The sequence below is a fragment of the Cajanus cajan genome, chromosome 5 (genome assembly GCF_000230855.2).
Source record: "Cajanus cajan strain Asha chromosome 5, NIPB_CcT2T_4, whole genome shotgun sequence".
NCBI classification, from domain to species: Eukaryota; Viridiplantae; Streptophyta; class Magnoliopsida; order Fabales; family Fabaceae; genus Cajanus; species Cajanus cajan.
This window is the reverse complement of record NC_138521.1, coordinates 54,180,752-54,198,451: the sequence shown is the minus strand read 5'-3', so window position 1 is coordinate 54,198,451 and position 17,700 is coordinate 54,180,752. Positions and strand designations below refer to the sequence as shown.

General features: G+C 32.8%; 2 protein-coding genes across 4 annotated transcripts; both read right to left on the bottom strand.

Annotated features, from left to right (window-relative positions):
- Positions 1-1,422: 1,422 nt before the first annotated feature.
- On the bottom strand, positions 1,423-3,997 carry LOC109809938 (large ribosomal subunit protein eL15z). The gene is made up of 4 exons (XM_020373368.3): positions 3,857-3,997; positions 3,159-3,325; positions 1,917-2,114; positions 1,423-1,830 (listed from the first exon to the last, which is right to left on the bottom strand). The coding sequence occupies exons 1-4, from the start codon at positions 3,858-3,860 to the stop codon at positions 1,585-1,587; spliced, it is 615 nt and encodes a 204-aa protein (XP_020228957.1). The 5' UTR covers positions 3,861-3,997; the 3' UTR covers positions 1,423-1,584.
- A 4,539-nt stretch (positions 3,998-8,536) lies between these two features.
- Positions 8,537-16,695, bottom strand: LOC109807723 (E3 ubiquitin ligase PQT3-like). 3 transcript variants are annotated; one of them, XM_083075362.1, is made up of 16 exons: positions 16,022-16,694; positions 15,722-15,906; positions 15,145-15,241; positions 14,866-14,947; positions 14,611-14,777; positions 14,026-14,102; positions 13,767-13,823; positions 13,508-13,664; positions 13,280-13,428; positions 12,932-13,096; positions 12,530-12,829; positions 12,338-12,379; positions 11,949-12,198; positions 11,653-11,772; positions 11,202-11,277; positions 8,537-9,512 (listed from the first exon to the last, which is right to left on the bottom strand). In XM_083075362.1, the coding sequence occupies exons 2-16, from the start codon at positions 15,885-15,887 to the stop codon at positions 8,898-8,900; spliced, it is 2,520 nt and encodes an 839-aa protein (XP_082931488.1). In that variant the 5' UTR covers positions 15,888-15,906; positions 16,022-16,694; the 3' UTR covers positions 8,537-8,897. The 3 variants fall into 3 exon arrangements, with proteins under 3 accessions (XP_082931488.1, XP_082931489.1, XP_020225903.1); XM_083075363.1 differs by having other exon boundaries at positions 15,722-15,902; XM_020370314.2 differs by having other exon boundaries at positions 8,537-9,509; positions 15,722-16,695.
- Between the last annotated feature and the right edge of the window lie 1,005 nt (positions 16,696-17,700).

The following is a 17,700-nucleotide window of genomic DNA, read 5'->3' as shown; positions in this document are numbered from 1 at the left end:
ATTAAATTATATTTTTAATCTTATTTTTAAAAAGTTCAATTCGATTCTTTAAATTTTAAAATATGTTTAATGTTGCATTTTTATCTAAATTGACAATAATAACATTAATAAAAATATATTAAAAGACAACATTAAACATTTAAAAAAATTAGTGGGATCAAATTAAATATTTTAAAAATAATAAGATCAAATTAAATAAAATTTTATCAAACATTTTTTTCTAGATAAATTTTTTTTACTTGAGTACTTGAAATTAAAAAAAAAAGTATTACAAAATGAATAAATCATCTAATAAAAAAATATTAAATAAATTAAAAATTTTAAATTTATCTAAACAAAAATATAAGATAATTTTTTGTCCAATTTAATCTTTTTATTTATAGAATGTTTAATTTAATCTTAACATTTATAAATGATTTGATGTTTAATGATATTTTTCCATCCCATTTCATTAACATCTTTAATGTCAATTTAGACGAAATAATAACATTGAATATTTAAAAAAAAAAAATAGAAGGCCAAATTAAACTGATTAAAAATAATAAAATATCAGGAAGGGAAAAAAATACATAATTTAATCTTATTTTAATAAAGTTAATTAACTAATAAGGCAACTGGGTCAAATTTAAGAACTAAATTGAAAAAGTTGGTAATTTTTCACATCTGACTTTAAACTCTTCAAAACTTACTTCTAGTGACTTTCTACTGTCATAAGATTTAATAACTAACATTTTATTTTACTACAATTAGTGGGTCAGCTTGTTTTGGGAAAAAAAATTGTTTGTATCTAAGTTCGAGACATTAAGTGAAATTAAAAACGGCTGAAAAATTAACTAACATAAGTGCATGAATATATTATAATTTTGAGTAAGTTAACTTCTCATACTCAACAAACATCTTATTCTAAATGCTATCCTAAATGGGGAAAAATTGCATATTCAAACAAGTTTTCATCTGAGATACCAGATAGATTTGCCTTATACATCGCAATTAAAATTAAAATCATTGCACCACATACTTTATACAGAAGCAGAAGCTAGTATTAAATCATTTATATCACTTAACCATTAATTTGGCAGTTATACAAAAAAATAATAATAACACGTTTAAATAATAATACTAAAATTATTTGTTAATTCAATATGAAATCAAGCATCACAAAATGCTCCATTAACAAAAATAACCAAATCATTGCTATAAAAAAAATAATAAAGGAACAAGTTAAAACATACATTACTATTTCCATCTTTCACGCCGTGTTTTATAGTATTATCACTACGCCAAAAATTAAAACGAAAATAAAAACTTTATGCCGTTGATTTTCTGATTTTTCGCCTCTCAAACCTCAAAGAAACGATAGGTGGATCTAGTAAACAACAAAAAAAGAAATAGTCGGACTCCAAAAATAACCATAGCACGAGATTTGCCACGATGAAAAAGTACGACAATAAATAAAAACACTTCCGGCACATTGCAAAAATCTTGCATCATCAAGCATTCAAAACTGACGATTTACTAAAGTCTACATAATGCACTCCAAATAATATTCGGAAAAGAAAGGAACATACGATAACTGCAATAAAATCAGCGGTAACGACGAAGGGAAAGGGTGTTGTTTCTCTTCCAGGTTGCCCTGCGGGATGGACGATTTTTGTGGTACAGATGTCCTCTGCCACGTAAACCCCTGTTACTTTTCCCAGCAGAAGTGAGGCCACGAAGTTCCCTGTGTTTGTGGACTGGATTGACGAGCCAGTTGATCCTTGGATCATTTCTTATAGCACTGTGGGCAACGTCCACCAGAATGACCTCAAAATATTTGTAGGTCGAGTCCTGTAACACATAACAATAGCATCAGACCAACCACCAGACAACAATTCATAACCAGATTCACTTTCAACAATGTTATGTTTACAAACCTCATTCACCCAGTACGAATTGAGGACCCTGAGGCCACCCAACTTCCTTCCAGCACGCTCCTCAGCAACAGACCTCTTGCTCCTCTGAAATTTCAATTGAGTAACACCCTGGTTGGTTGGCTTACCATAAACAATACCTTTTGGAACTGGCCTCTTCCTGCCACCCCTCCGAACACGAACACGGTAAACCACATAACCCTGGAATGTTATATAATCAATATCAATAATTAAAAAAAATAATAATAAGAAAAGGGCAACAGCTCTATAAGGACTGACCCAGTTGATAGCAATGAAAAAGGCATAATCAAATGAACAATTACGAGACAGTACAGAAACTATGTACATTTAAGTAAGAAGTAAACAACAATGTAGAAAAACTGTGTCAACTGTTACAAAAGCAAATTTGCTAAGAAAATCTGATTGGTCAGATGATCCACTGCTCGTTTTACTATAGCATGTTTCAGGATGTATCCAATCATTGAACATATGCACGTTCCACAAGGGAAAATACATATGTATCAGGACACCACTTAACCAGCACATAGTTGTGAGATACTTTCATAGAAACCTATCTGACTTAACCATGCATTAATTCACAAGGTTTGTTTTACCATAATTCTAAATAGCTAAACAATTAGTTATGCCGCATTTACATAATCAATTTAAATAAGAACTAAACACAATTCTCACTGCTTTAGTGAAAAACTGAGTGGGCCAATTACACAAGCAAATTTAGTAAACAGGGAATTTGCTTAGTCTAGTGATCGACTGCTCATTTTAGTTCGTTCGATCTCAGGAAGCATCCAATCATCTAAAAATATGCAATTTCAACAAGAGAAAATATATATGCATCAGGATAAACTTAACCTGTACATTGTTGTCTTCTACTCAAAAAAGTTTGCCTGACTCAATTATGCTTTAATCACAAGGTTTATTTACTCTGAGCATTTATGACCCATTTTCCAGACAATCTAAATAAGAAAGGAATTACACAAAAACTCCACTCTGCTTCAGCTATATTGGGGCATAACCATCCGCTGAAGAATGTCCTTTATTTATTGATAAACACTCAACTAATATTCACCAAAAAAAAAAATAAAGGAAAACAGCACAAAAAATATAAATAATAAATGATACAACACAACTTCCACAAAACAAAAATGGAAAATAAAAATTAACAGATGAATAAACACAGATATATAAACCACTAAAGGCTATGTCAAACACAAAAATAATATTTACCTGTTTAGCCTTGTAACCCAGGCGGCGAGCCTTGTCTGGGCGAGTTGGCCTTGTCAAACGAACAATAGAAGGTTGCTGGCGGTACTCCCAGCACCTCACACGCTGCAAGAATCGCATAACATCAGACTGCTTCTTGCGCCAAAGCTCCGAAACATACTTGTAGGCACCTGCAAAACAAAATCAACACAATTCATCATGTTCCACTGGTTCCAACACATCAAATGCCTAATTACATATAATAGCAGAACGCTATAACAGCATAATGAATATAGATCAGCTTACAAAACCGAAATAGGAGCAAGCAACAAAACAACTTCACACAACACACAACCTTTACAAATATCATAACCAATCATTCCATTTAGGTTGATACAAGGAAAATAAAGATAAAACTTGACCACAAGCACCAGAAAATCGCAAAGCATTTAAATCTGGTCGGTGCAATCAACCGAATGATATGAAAAGAAAACACTAAAATCCATCTAAAATCACACACTCTGTATACTAATTTTCTACAGCTCAGCTCCTCGAATGTTACTATCAAATACAAAAAGCTTCCAAAATGGAGTGAAACAAGGTCCACCTTATCATACGCGACAAGCCAGTAAATACAATGAAGCGGGAGATCGAAACGGATACATTCATGGAGAAACGAATCTAAAGCAAGTAATGAAGAGAAAAGAGAAGAGAGGGAATACCCATCGTGCGGAAGCGCGCAGTCGCAGTAGCGAAGAACTAGGGTTTTTCAGAGTTCCTCTAACTTTTATAGACGCCACTCTCTGTCCAACTCTTAGAAAAATAGATCTGAGCCGTCCGATAAATTTGCTTGACCTAGTGGCGTGAGAACCGGGTCGAACCCGTTACAATTGTAAGATCCGGTAATCGGGTCGACCCGTTTAACTGGATAATTTATATAAAGTATAATAATTATTGTGAGTAGTTTTACTAGAACCATGCCATTTAAAAAAAAATTTAATAATTAATTATTTATGTGCTCTAAAAAAATAATTAACTTTTAATAATTTTAGATTTTAATAATCATTGAAATATATGTATAAATTAATCTTAATTAACTTCAATTTAGTGTTGAAATTAGAATAAATTTACTCAAAATTATCTGTTTTAATGTAAAAAGAAATAATCTTAATTACATATTTTATATTAAAACATACGGTATAAAATCAAATTTAGACTAATATTTTAACAGTATAATAATATTTTAATATATAAATAAAATTTAAAATAAATAAATATTTATGAATATATAAATTATGATATGATTAAATATTTTAATGAGTAAATATATAAATTTTAGTTTATATTTATGATAAATAATTTATATTGTGATATAAATTTATTTTTTTTATTGAGATTTTCTAAAATATTAAAATAAAAATAATATATTAAAAATGAGAAATTAAGAAAAAAAAATTACTAAACCCTAATTAACACATGTTTAGGCCTTGCCTAACATGCAAACATTAAGAATGAGTGTGTTATATTACACTTGGATAGTCATATAAATATCTTTTTGTGTGGCAAGTTAGCCAATATGCTACATAGAGACTACCTAAAGAGTGAAAATCACTTCAAGACCTCTCTTTAGACAACTGATTGGTTAAGTAAAATAGAGGTAATTATTAAACACTTTATTAGACACATTTGTAATATCACATATTTTGTATCTCAAGTGGAGCTTAAACTCATCAAGGATTATTCAAATATATCAATAAGATATTGGTCCAAATGGAACTGAACTCAATCTTCTAAAGTAAGGTTTCGAGTTCAAGTTTTAAGTATGAAAAAAGAGATTCAATTAAAGGTGATCAGTCAAGTTCTATAACTGATATTAGTTACCAATGAAACTGGTGAATACTCCATAACAATAAGATAATTACAAAAAAAAAATCATTGAGGATGTTATCTTGTTGAAATGAAGAAGTTTAAGGAATGAATTAAAACAATTTAAAAGAATTGGAGTTTAAGAGTTGTGATACACTATTTTAAAACACACATATGGATAAGCGTATCTAATTCCACAAAGTAATAATGGACTAAGTCTAAATATCATTACCCAAATGACTAGATGTTATACATTATAATTGGATTTGTATGGTATAGTCCAAGTAAGACAATTGTCTAAGGTTTTAGTTTCCATAATAAGATTAAAATATAAGTAATTAAAATGTTATATTCAAGTTTAAGAGAAACCTAAGATTAATACTTATATATGTTTTCAATCATTTTCTCCTTGATTTAACTATCAATTGATTGGTTAAGTTAAAAACTAACAATTTCATCCAAATTAGTGCTCCAAAGTTTAATTGTGCATTGAAAACAACTTTCTCTTAAAACAACCTTTACTTGGTCATGTAGGGATTAATCCTAAAAAAAAGGTTTAAATTTTGTGAAATTTAGAGGGTTGGAAAATTAGCTTGATGGATTGGTGATGTTTTTGGAGAAGAGAACCAAATTATTTTGGTCCCTTTGTATTGCACAATCTTGAATTGGTCATTCAAAATATTAAAAAACTTTTGATATTCTATAATATTATCATCAATGCAAAGAAGATTACTACATACATATAAGGCATACATGGCTCCTTAATTTGTATATGAAACATCACAAAGTAAAGGAATTGATAAGATCAACTATGACAAGGTTTGCAATTTCCTATCCTGCACTATTACTTTAAGTAGAAAAAAAAAATGCTCTTAAATTCATGTTTACATCATAGAAATAAGCTAGATAAGTTATGAATCTTGTGTTAAATGGTAATAGATTTTGAAGATTAAATCACATATCGCCTAAAATGTGTGATTCCAATTTAAAAAATGAAGACTTGTAAATGGTGATTCAAAACTAGTCATGTTATACATTTATGAACCAATGGATAAAGTTAAAGAGAAAATTGCTAAAGATTTTCAAATGCAAGAGTCAAAATATAAAAAAGTGTGAAAGATTATTGACACTAAATGGAATTTGCAGCTACATAGACATCTTCAAGCAAATGCCTATTACCTTAAAACTAGGTAAGTTATCTATAACTAATCTTGTCATTTTAAATAGTAATATCTCTTTTGTATTTAGCACCTTATTTTTTATTAGGTTAGATATTATTATGACAAAAGTTTCTATCCAAATAGTAAAAATGTTGATTGGCCTATGCAATACTTTTTAAATAATGGTTTAGAATACAAGGACAAGAGTTACACTAGATCAACAATTTCAAAATTTCAAAAGGGCGTTTGTTTCATGCCATCTTCTTCTATTTCTAAGAATATGAAAGTAGAAATATTTATTCTCATGGAGATATAAAAAGGTACACTTGTAACATTTTTATTAATTTTTATTTAAATTATTTTAAATTTTTTAAAAATATTCATAAGAATATTAAAATGAACCTAACATTTTTTTAAACATTCCAAGGAATAATATTCCTACTTATAATATTCTCAGAAATTTCATTCTTAAGAATGCAAAATAATACCTTAAAACAAACACATCCTTAAAAAAGTTAAGGGGGTTTTCGAAATAGACATGACAATATATACTTGATAAGAAGCAACCAAATATCTCTTTGGTCTTTACCATTTATACATTACAAAGATAATAATAACTAGCTCATTTGTTTAACTTCATGATAATTGAGTTCTAATTTTTTTTTTTTTATGTCTTCATAGCTCTTTGGTGGGAGAGCTATGCTTAAGTTGGAGGTAAAAAGCTACAAAAACAAAAAGTCATGAGAATTTTGAGTCTCACGTGTGGTGCCATATAATGTGAGAAGAATTGGAGTACATTTAATCAAGTGCATGCTAAGAGAAGAAAATAAGAAGGTTATCTATGATTCCATTTTGCACTTATGCATGTCAAATATAACTTTCAACTTGAGACGAGTAAAAAAGAAAGTAGAGAAAATAAGAGACATAGATACCTATGACCTCACAGGCTTGTGAGATATTAAATTAAATGATGAACTAATCCACAAAGATGAATGTACATGAGTACTTTGGTGTTAATGGGAGAGCTCCAAACAAGAAAAGAAAGATAGTTATTTATATTTAGAAGTTAAACTTGAACCTTATTCTTTTCTTTTGATTATATAATTCCAAGAAACTAAATGCCAAGATCGACAAGAATGAAAAATCATTATATGAGAGTAAGGATGAATTTGAAATGGAAAAAGGATATATAATTGAAAAATAGACTTTTAAATACACAAAATCGTATCATTAGTTGAATTATGTCTCGAAATTTAGGGTTTAGGATTTAAGCCAATTTCAAAGCTCAATCTTCAAGCTATGAAGGTTCGCTAAGCAAAATTTGTCCTCAACATGCAAAGCAGTCTCGGGCCTTCAAACCCAAAATCAGTCCATCTAAAGCATCACTTTGGTCATACAACACCCTAACCACATCATAAATGAGCCAACATGACGAGTTAAAAAACCCAAAACCTCACCCTAAGCAAAATCCTAAAATATCACAACATCAAGCCACCCAAATGGATCAAAATGGATTAATTCAACACAACTTAAATACATTACAAGAGCCCAAGCTCGCTGAGCAACCCTCTTGTCGTTGACCGAAGTTTCAATGTATTCTTCATTCTCGCTAAGCTTACTACCTCAAAAAGAATGTCCCACATATATTTGTATCTTGTACTTTCATTTAAACTAAACTATATTTTTTATCCCATTATTTATTTTTATATTTAATTCAATCCCACTATTTTTAAATGATTCAATTTGATCCTTAATTTTTTTTTAAAAAAAGATCCAATGTTGATCTTCCTTCTAAACTAACACTAACTGTATTAACAAAATTAGATAAAAGGACGTCAAACATTTTATAAAAAAATGAGAATCAAATTACTATTGTAAAAATATTAGAACCAAATTAGATATTTTAAAAATAGTGTAACTAAATTAAATATTTTAAAAATAGTAAAATTAAATTAAATAATAATTAATTAAAATAAGTGTTTGGAATGTTAGAGATATTTTTATTTAATATCTTATTTTTAAAATGTTTAATTTAATTATATTATTTAAAAATAATAATTTGATCCTCTAATTTAAAAAAAAAATGTTTAATATTATAATTTCATCAAAATTCATTAGCATTATTTAATATCAATTTAAATGAACAAACAACATTAAATATTTTTAAAAAAATCACATAATCAATTTGAACCATTTAAAAATAATGAGATCAAATTAAATCTTAAATATAAATAAAGACTTTAAAATATAATTTAACCTTTAGTTTGTAGTCCCGGTGGCAGTGGACCAATTAGTGGCAAATAACGTGAAGTGTTTGACTTCACATCTAAAACTACTTGACTAACGTCCATCCAAAATTGAGAGAAATGCATGTAATTAACACCAAAACAAACAGACTCAATCGGAATAAAGCAATTCAATAATTTCCTTAAAAAAAGATTGCATTTGCAAAGTATTGACGTCATGGATAAAAAAAAAAAAAAAAAAAAAAGGTTGTGTATACGATAAACAGATTCATTGGACTTGAATAAAACAGTCATAATATTACATGGCGAAATTATTGAAAATTGATGGGAGTTGGTAGCAACAAAGTTACATTGAAATTCCTTCCAAGAAGAAGTTTATTTCAAGCTTTGAAAGAGAGAAATGGTGTTGGGTAGGCGATGAGGATCACATGGTCTCTCTGAGCAAGCATAGCGGCGGTAGCAGTTGCATTGCAGTGTATAAAAAATGTCTGTCACCTATGTTTGCGCTCCCTCGATCCTCTTGAATGTCTTCCTTCCTCCTCCCAGTCGGCGGGCTGAGGCGGAGGAGACGGCTCGTACCTCGACGGCCTCCGTTTAAAATGCCGCTCATCGTCGCTGGACTCGTAATCCGCAACGGCGTTACTCTTCCTCCCTTCATAATATCCGTTCGACACAGTCTTGACATGTGCCGAAGAGCCACCGGCAGTGGCAGCGTTAGCAGCTGGTTCCGACGTTGAAGAAGCGCTGACCTTTCTCTTCTTAGATGCTTCCTCCTCAGCCGGGAAACTTATACGGGAGAACACGCTGGCCTTCTGCTTGCGATCCGCCGCCGCTGCAGCAGCTGACGCTGCGTTGGATGACGCTTTGGTTACTGGTTCCGATGACCTTCTAGATGAGGATTCTGTTCGGTGGTGGCGGTGATGGTGGTGGCGCTCGTGCTCGTAGTCCCGATCCCTCTCTTCACGTTCGCGATCCGAGTGATGATCGGATTTTCTCTTTGCCGGACGAGGAGGCTCCACCTCCCGCGGAGACCGATCTGGTGACTGCCGTTCCGAACGGAAACGGTGGTGATGGTAATCGCTAGCCGAAGACGGTGGAATTGACTTCTGCACCAAAATAAAAAATAAAAAAGCAATTCTTATAATAGGTAGACAACTGCTGTTCCTAAAATATGACTCTTTTAAATTAAAATAATATAACAAATATAACAGTACCAACCAGCACCATTGGACCAAAATAAAATGCAATTCTTCTAAAATGACAACTTTAAAATCACTAAAGATTTTAATACAGGAACAATTTTCTTGTTTCTTTTCTTCTCAAAAGCTAATGCAAGCGTATTCGTGCTTAAATCAATTTAATTGCAATAAATTGGCATAGTTCCCGACATTTATTCAAGATTTTTTTTTTTAAGCTTTCAGAAAGTGAATAAATTAATCTTAGTTTACAATAACTCGATTGGGATATCATAGAAACAACAAAACAGAATAACCATGACCACGCCAATTACAACGCACGCGATTCGTTTAGTCAGCCACTTAGAAAACATTACAGCCGTAATTGTTTACAGTTCACTTCAGTTTTGTGCATGAGAGGAAGCGGCCCAACACAAGCCCACTCGTGTTCGCCACAGCCAATTGGGCTAAATAATCAACAAAACGGTACTTTATCTCCAGCTTCCATACCCCGTGTCCCCCTCTAGTCCTTAATAGTAATTATAATCAACTTAAAAAAATTCAACAAAATTTAAATAAAAAAAAACTTTAAAAAAAAGGGGGGAAAGCAATATTCTTCTACAAAATATTACATGGCCCATTTGTTGCACATAAAAGGTGAATTTATGATGTCACAAGAATTATGCACACATCTAAAACCTCGCGGGACCATCTGAATCCATGACAAGGGAATCAAGCCCACCTCCCCGCAAGAAAAAAATTGACGTTAATATAACGAAATATAACCAGAAATTAATATGCTACCAGATCCTTTAGCCGCCCCATGAATGAGAATCTTGTGTCAACTCTCACTGGGGATCAATACCCACATTTAGCCCATTAATTATTAATGAAAAACTAACTTGAAAACCTCACATCCCATAAATTAGTTATTACACATGCTACACAACTTTTATGTTCAAAATCAAATAACCAAAATATAGGAATCTCAAAACTTGATGAACCAATTAATTCCATCCTCAACAGCAAACATTAACAACGAACAGCAAAGCCAGATACAGAAAAATTGGCCATTATCTTGCATGAATCAACAAAAACATGAAAGCCCACCCAATCATAGCCTAAAGAAAAAGCTTTAGGATGAAAAGGTTAAAATAAAGATTTTAAATATTAGAATCTGTTTTATGGTTTTGTGCATGTCTACAAGTCTGGATAAATGATCACGAGAGCCTTTGTCACTGGGATCGTGAAAATTTAATAACAGCACGACATAATTATCATGTAGTGCAGACGCAACTATATCCACTACTTGGTTTTAAAACAATTGGCTGCTGTTGACCACAGGATAGGATTATGTTGCTCCCTCAACCATTTCAAGATCAACCAGAGTATCACTTGAACAAATCTTTTAATCAATAAATGAAGCCAATAATTAACTGACAAATATTACTATAATAAAAGAAACAAAAATATTAAGTGGGATTTATCTTGTGCAATCAATGCTCTTTTGCAGGCTTGAGGTTTCTGGCCAAAGTTCCAGTAGAAAAACCCAAAAAAGTGAATGACACATAAAAGTCCATGGAAAAAGAGAGCAAAATTAAGACAATAAAAAGAACATACAGTTTTTGGTTTCATTGAAGAAACATCCCCAACACTGCTCACTTCCCTACCAAAGTCACGATCTTTGGAGAAGTCCCTGTTCAGTGAAGGAAATAAACTCATTAAGTCGAGAGAACTACCTTGAAAAACTTGGCAATTAAATTCATAAAACAATGACAAGAATATATTGTATCCTACGTAGTGTTTTGCAATTATTTTACCAAAACATAGTACCCCTATTCCTTATTTTGGAGGGAGGCAGTAAAACTAAACCCACACTAGAATATTTGTGTCCAAATAAAAATCCTAATCTCCTTGGTCAAGAAACAAAATAAGAAAATGTTGAAATGAAACACATGCATTAAATGTATGCAGGAGGTTTAATTTCTTATAAAAATATTCAAAAGCCAGATGATAATTTCTCAACACATATCAGCACATAACAGCCTGCCATCCAAGGGTGGTTGTGTACCTTTCAGCCCGTCTCTCATTTTCACGTTTCCTCCTCAGATCAGCTTTACGGGCTTCAAACTCCTCCCTACTCATAACTGGGGGTGGAGCATTCATTGCCATACTGAAGTCAGCAAGATCCCTGAACCAGACATAATAGGGTCAGACAAACATGCAACCAAATTAACCAGAAGAATTCAATCTGCTACCCTTAATCCCCCTCCCTCAGCAATAACAAGACATAAAATGTCCGGGATGTGTTGTGGGGGAGCAAGGAGAGTGCTGAATTTCAATTTTAAAAGTCATACTAATATTTACCTGTGAGGTGGCATGACAGGCATCATGTAACCTTGCATACCAAATGGGTCATGAGGCATACCACCTGCAAATGGCATGTCCAAGGGGCCTAGACCATAACCCATCATTTGCATCGGACCAGCAGCATATGGTGCCATAAATCCATCCATAGGTTGCATGCCATTCCAGTAAGAATTATACCCAGGAGGTGGACCCATTGGCATCATATAGTTCTCAGCCCCAAAGTCATGTGGGGTTTTCCACTGCATATCTGCAGGATAGATAAAAAAAAAAGTTCCAAATTATTAGAAACATAAGTAATGCCCCCTCAACCACTAAATATTATTGTGTTACCAGATGCAGAAAGAAAATTACAGATACTGGTATTCATGTCAGAAATTCAGATTTACCATTTGGGGGCAAACGGACTTTCTTCTTTTTCTTTTTCTTTCCTGTAAAGTTAAAAACAAATGAGATCACCCTCAACAGAAAATCAACAAATAAGAGAAACTTTTGCTAGTCCAACCAATGGTGTCTCATTATCTGATTTTTTTCCAAACCATACTCAAAAAAAGTAGGAACATAGCTACAATCTACATTACCAGCCTCAGTAGGAACCAACTTTTGCTGCACTTCTTCCTCCACCAGCTGAGCACTCCCTTGTGAGGCTGGTTCCTTCACACTCATAGACTCATGAGTAGCTTCAGATACATCAGCAACTCTGGGGTTCCTCACTTGCTCTGATGCCTGCTGTGGAGCAGAAACAGCCTTTCTATCATCAGCTGTTTCCTGCATATTTGTTGTTTCTATATTAACAGGTGAAACCTTCAGTTCTCCCTTGGACGCAGCAGATGAGGTTGGGGATGGGATCTTGGGCTGTGGGCAGCGAGCAGACTCCATATCTGAAAAATCAAAAATAAAAAAAGGAATTAAAAAACAGGTATGCATTGACTAAATGAAAATCAAAATAATAGTGCAAGAGACATATTAATAGCTTCACTAACCTTGAACTTGGAAAGTGCTCCCGGCATTTTCAGCACTGCTATTGCCTGACTCCAATATACGATTGATGGTATCTCTTAGTGTCTTATTTGGTAAAAGATCATCTGCAAGAATGTTTGTTGCACCACATACGCAAACAGACTTGGAGATTATATAGTCCCTGATACCTGAAGAAATTTTAAGAATCACATTACATAACTTGAAAGGGGGAATTTTACACAATAGTTCAGGGCAAGAAAAAGCAGAGACGACACAAAACATCAAAACTGTTCTGTTATAGACTAAAGAAACATTGGCATAATATTCAAATTCTGAAAACTATAAATACATCATATGAATGAAAAACATACATTTGTCGCAAAAGCTTTTAAAACAACACTTGCTTGTCAGGACAGCATCTTTCATAACTTCATTACACAAGGGACAGTGAAGCTCAGGTGGTAGGTCCCCAACAGAACGTGTTGAGGGTAACCCTTCTATCTCTTTCTCAAATGCGGCCCTGTTTGCAAGGAAACGATGAAACTCAATATCATGTTTACATATGACAGAATGGACAAGAATGATAAAGATGAACTCACTCATTAGGCTTCAAAACAGCTACTGAACCATTTGGTAAAGCATAGGAACCTTGTGGATTTACCATCAGCATGGATCTTGGAATGCCAGTAGGTTGCTTGACTTTCCTCATGTCATAATTTGGGTCACCATTTGTAGGGCAGTGCTGAATAAAATGTCCTAGACAAGTTTAAGAAAAATAAATAAGCAAGTAAAATCGACATTGCTATACAGCAATTTGCATGCAGATGGTGATTAGAAAGTTCAGAAACATCAACTTACCAGGCACTTTGCATCTGTGACATACATAGCCTTGTGGAGGAGTTTTCCGCTCCATCCCTGCCAGACTCAGAAAGTAAATGAGCATATTAGTTAACCAACATATTAAAGTTTGTATTAAAAGCAGTAAGTGACTAAGACATATATATATATATATACATATATATATATGTGTGTGTGTGTGTGTGTATATATATATATATGTATGTATATATATATACACATATATATACACATATATATAATAGAGAAAGAGAATCACCAAAACCACGTCCACCACCCATCCGTCCACCTGTACCCCTTCCAAAGCTTCTACCATTGCCAAAATCTGAACCTTGACTGCATGCCCAAAAACATCAACATAAATATAAAGCCATAATGAAAATCTTTTCCCCAAACAAAAACACATTTGGCGTGATAAGGACTTAACATATTGCTTACTGATCTTACAATTCCATTCATTTCTGATTCCTATAACAACAAAATGAAAACTTACCCAATTCCGTCTTAAAATATGCAGACAATGATATGGTAATTTTATTCAATCATATCCATTCCCATCTCATTCCATCCCACCCATCATTGAATATCCTACCATAGTATTAGTTCGTAGGAAAAACATGGAAATAACTATTCCAATACAGTTTTTTTCAGTGTTAAGGAATCCCCATTTCCTCTTGAAGAGATGGTAATACTCTTTCATGCAGGTTGGAAATAATTAGTAATCTCTGTGTTTCTTGTGGATTATCATTATATTATTTTATATTTAATATTATATTTATTCCCATTCTATGATGAATCCATGCATCAAACAACACAACTAAAGAGAGAAGGATACTCTACTCACCGCTGCCAATCCAGGGCTGGAGTATCAATGAAGGCTTTAATCTTACTGTCTTCATCAGCTTTATTAGGTGCAGGAGCCTCTGGAATTAAGTTGCTTGATTGAACAGGCATTTGATCAGGAATTGAATACAAATCATTGCCAAATTCATCCCAATCTGAATCTTCAGGCTGTTAAGTGGTATGAAGAGCTCAATTTCCAAGGAATTGCATCTGAATTGTTTATTATTTATAACAAACAAAAGGAAAAGGGACTCACATATTTCATGGCAGATGTATCTTCAGCTGGAAAGCTTCTGTTTTCTGGTTCAGATTCCACCACTTTATTTTCCACCTTTTGTCTGCAAAAAATAAAAAAAGACAGTTGCAACTCAAGAACAGAATTTCTCTTGAACAAAGTAGTTTCTGGTTGTGGGCCTATTATATACAAATTATTGAGTGTTGAATGTCCATTTTAACAAACTTACAAACACAATGCATGATTAATGGTGGAAAAAATTTCATCAACAGTAATGAGATTGAAGGTTCGAGATAGTACTCTAGTTCAGTAACAATTGGTAAACGTGGCCGTCCTGGAACCCGACGAATTAACACTGAGGTGTTTTTAGGAATCAACATTTCTTCATCAAGATATTCTGAAAATCCAAACAGATAACTATAAAACACTGTAAATATGCTATTCATGAAAGGCCTACAACATGAACTACCATACTAATTCCGCACAGTTGGGCATCTGTAATTCCTACTAGACTGCAGCCTAACTTCATCTTAATACCTGGGTCAACACTATGCCCTTTCAACTTTAAGCATTCTTTTTTACTTTATTTTATTTTATTTTAAACATGAGAGTGAAAGGTAAAATTCAACCCAAAATTATTTCATTTTAAAAACAGATACGATAATAGGACTAGTAAAAATTTTAAATTGGAGAGTACAGGATAAATGCTGAGAGTTTAACCAAGGAAACCCCTCCTCAAAGCTAAAGAATATGCAAAATGTTAATTGTTTAAATTTTAAAATTAAGCCCCGAATTTTAATGCCTAAAACCCACACTCATGTGATCGCTCCCAAAACCACTATTCAAAGACAATAGTTTAATCAAAATCAGAACCAACCTTCATTGGTCTGGGCGTTGGTGACCACAAGGTCGAAATCGGTACCCCTCCCTAAATGCTTGGATTCGAAAATTTTTTCTTTCAATGTACCAACAGAGATGAAAGGACCGTCCATTGGAATTGAATCATAATCTCTTGCACTCTTAAATTTATAATACACCGCCATGGTATATTTCTCTTTCTATCTATAAAAAAGATAGACTTAGAACCAATAACAAAGGACGATGATAATAATCAAAGGGCCTCAAAAAAAAATCAAAGGGCCCTATCATTAAAAACTAAAATGAAATCAAACAGTACAATGAATCGAAGCTCTTTTTCTTTCTTTTCTCTTTTCTGCCTTTTTTTTTCTCTTTCCCTCAACTTGCAGAATACTAAGGTTAAGATCGAACAAATCGAACCGCCACGACGAGATGAGATATAAAGATGCCGCTTCCAGAATTCTTCGCGAGCCGCAACCAGATGCCGAGTCTTCACTTCGTCCCGAGCGCACTCCGAATTGAGATTTCGTCAAGAGACACGAAATCGGAGCAAGAAAACCGTCGTCGGAGCGAAGTAGGATGGAAACCAGAGGAATCCGAATCCGGCGAAGCGAAGCCCTCTCGAATCAAAAATCCGGTGAAGCCGCAGCAAAACTTAAGGCAGAGCAGTGCAATCGAATCGAATCGATTGGTTCCTTCGGCGGAGAACTGGAGGCGACGAGAGCGCGTTGGATGGACGGCGACGGAAGCTTGAAGCGGGAATCGTGAAGAAGTCCTCGGAGCAGCAGAAAATCCGAAGCGATTTGAGGGAAGGGCGACGCCGATCGGAGATCGATCGTGGAGAAAGCGAGAGAGGGTTAGGGTTGGGAAAGTTTGGGTGAGAGAAGCGCGAGTGGGAGCATAGAGAAAAAGCGGGTGCGGTGTGGAGTGGTTTGGAATGGATGTGGGATTCCGTGACAAACCTAGAAATAATGCCTAGTGTTTATAACATCAATGCCTTGCCCTCTTTTATACGCCTTTGGTTTCGACAAAGTTACCGCCCTTCTATTTCAATAAAAATTTCACTTCGCTCCATCCATTTAAAAAAAGACGTTAATAAAAATATTTATTACTCCCTCCCTCCTGTAATAATTAATTACAATTTAAATTTTGTTACACGAATTAAAAATAATAATAAATACATCGATTGTTATGTGATTTTATTAAAATAGTTTACTATCTTAATAAATATGTTACTTATAACTGTGATAGTGAAATAATTTTTGAAGCTACAAATTAGAAGAAAAAAAATTAATACTATATTAAAAAGTGAACATATTTTATTTTAAAATATTTTTTAATGTTAAAATTGTGATAGGGATAGTATATTATAATAAAATTTAAAAGATCTTTTTATTTTAAAAAATCTTATGATATTTAATTAAAATTTCTTTTAATATATAAAATAAAGAAGTTCTTTCATAATTTTTTTTTATTCTCTTTTGAACTACTCTCATTTATCTTTCCATTAATTCTATACATAGTTGAAGCTTATGTATTAAGTCTCTATTGTCAATTTTAAATAATTGCTACCTCTGAAAATTAATTCTATGCAATTTACTAAACATTCATTCCTCTTTTCTCTAAAATCATTTCTTTATCATGAGGTTGATTTTCTAATTATAAACATGTATAATTATGTAACCAAATTATCATTTTTCTTATCATATAAACTCATTAATTATAAAACTTATTCATACACTTCGGTGTTTGATAATTAAATCACTGAAATTTGTGGTAAATCTCTTTGTATGAGAAGGTTATTACTTCTCAAAAAACACATTTTTTGAAGGATCGTCTCTTTTATTTATGTAATTTATGTAAAAGAGTTCATTACTACTCCCTCCGTTTTTTTTTCATAGTCGTTTAAGGTTTTGCACGAGACTTAAGGAAATCATTGATATTTTAGTTTTCAAAAATATTTATTACTTACTTTTCTATTTTACCCTTTTTTTTCAT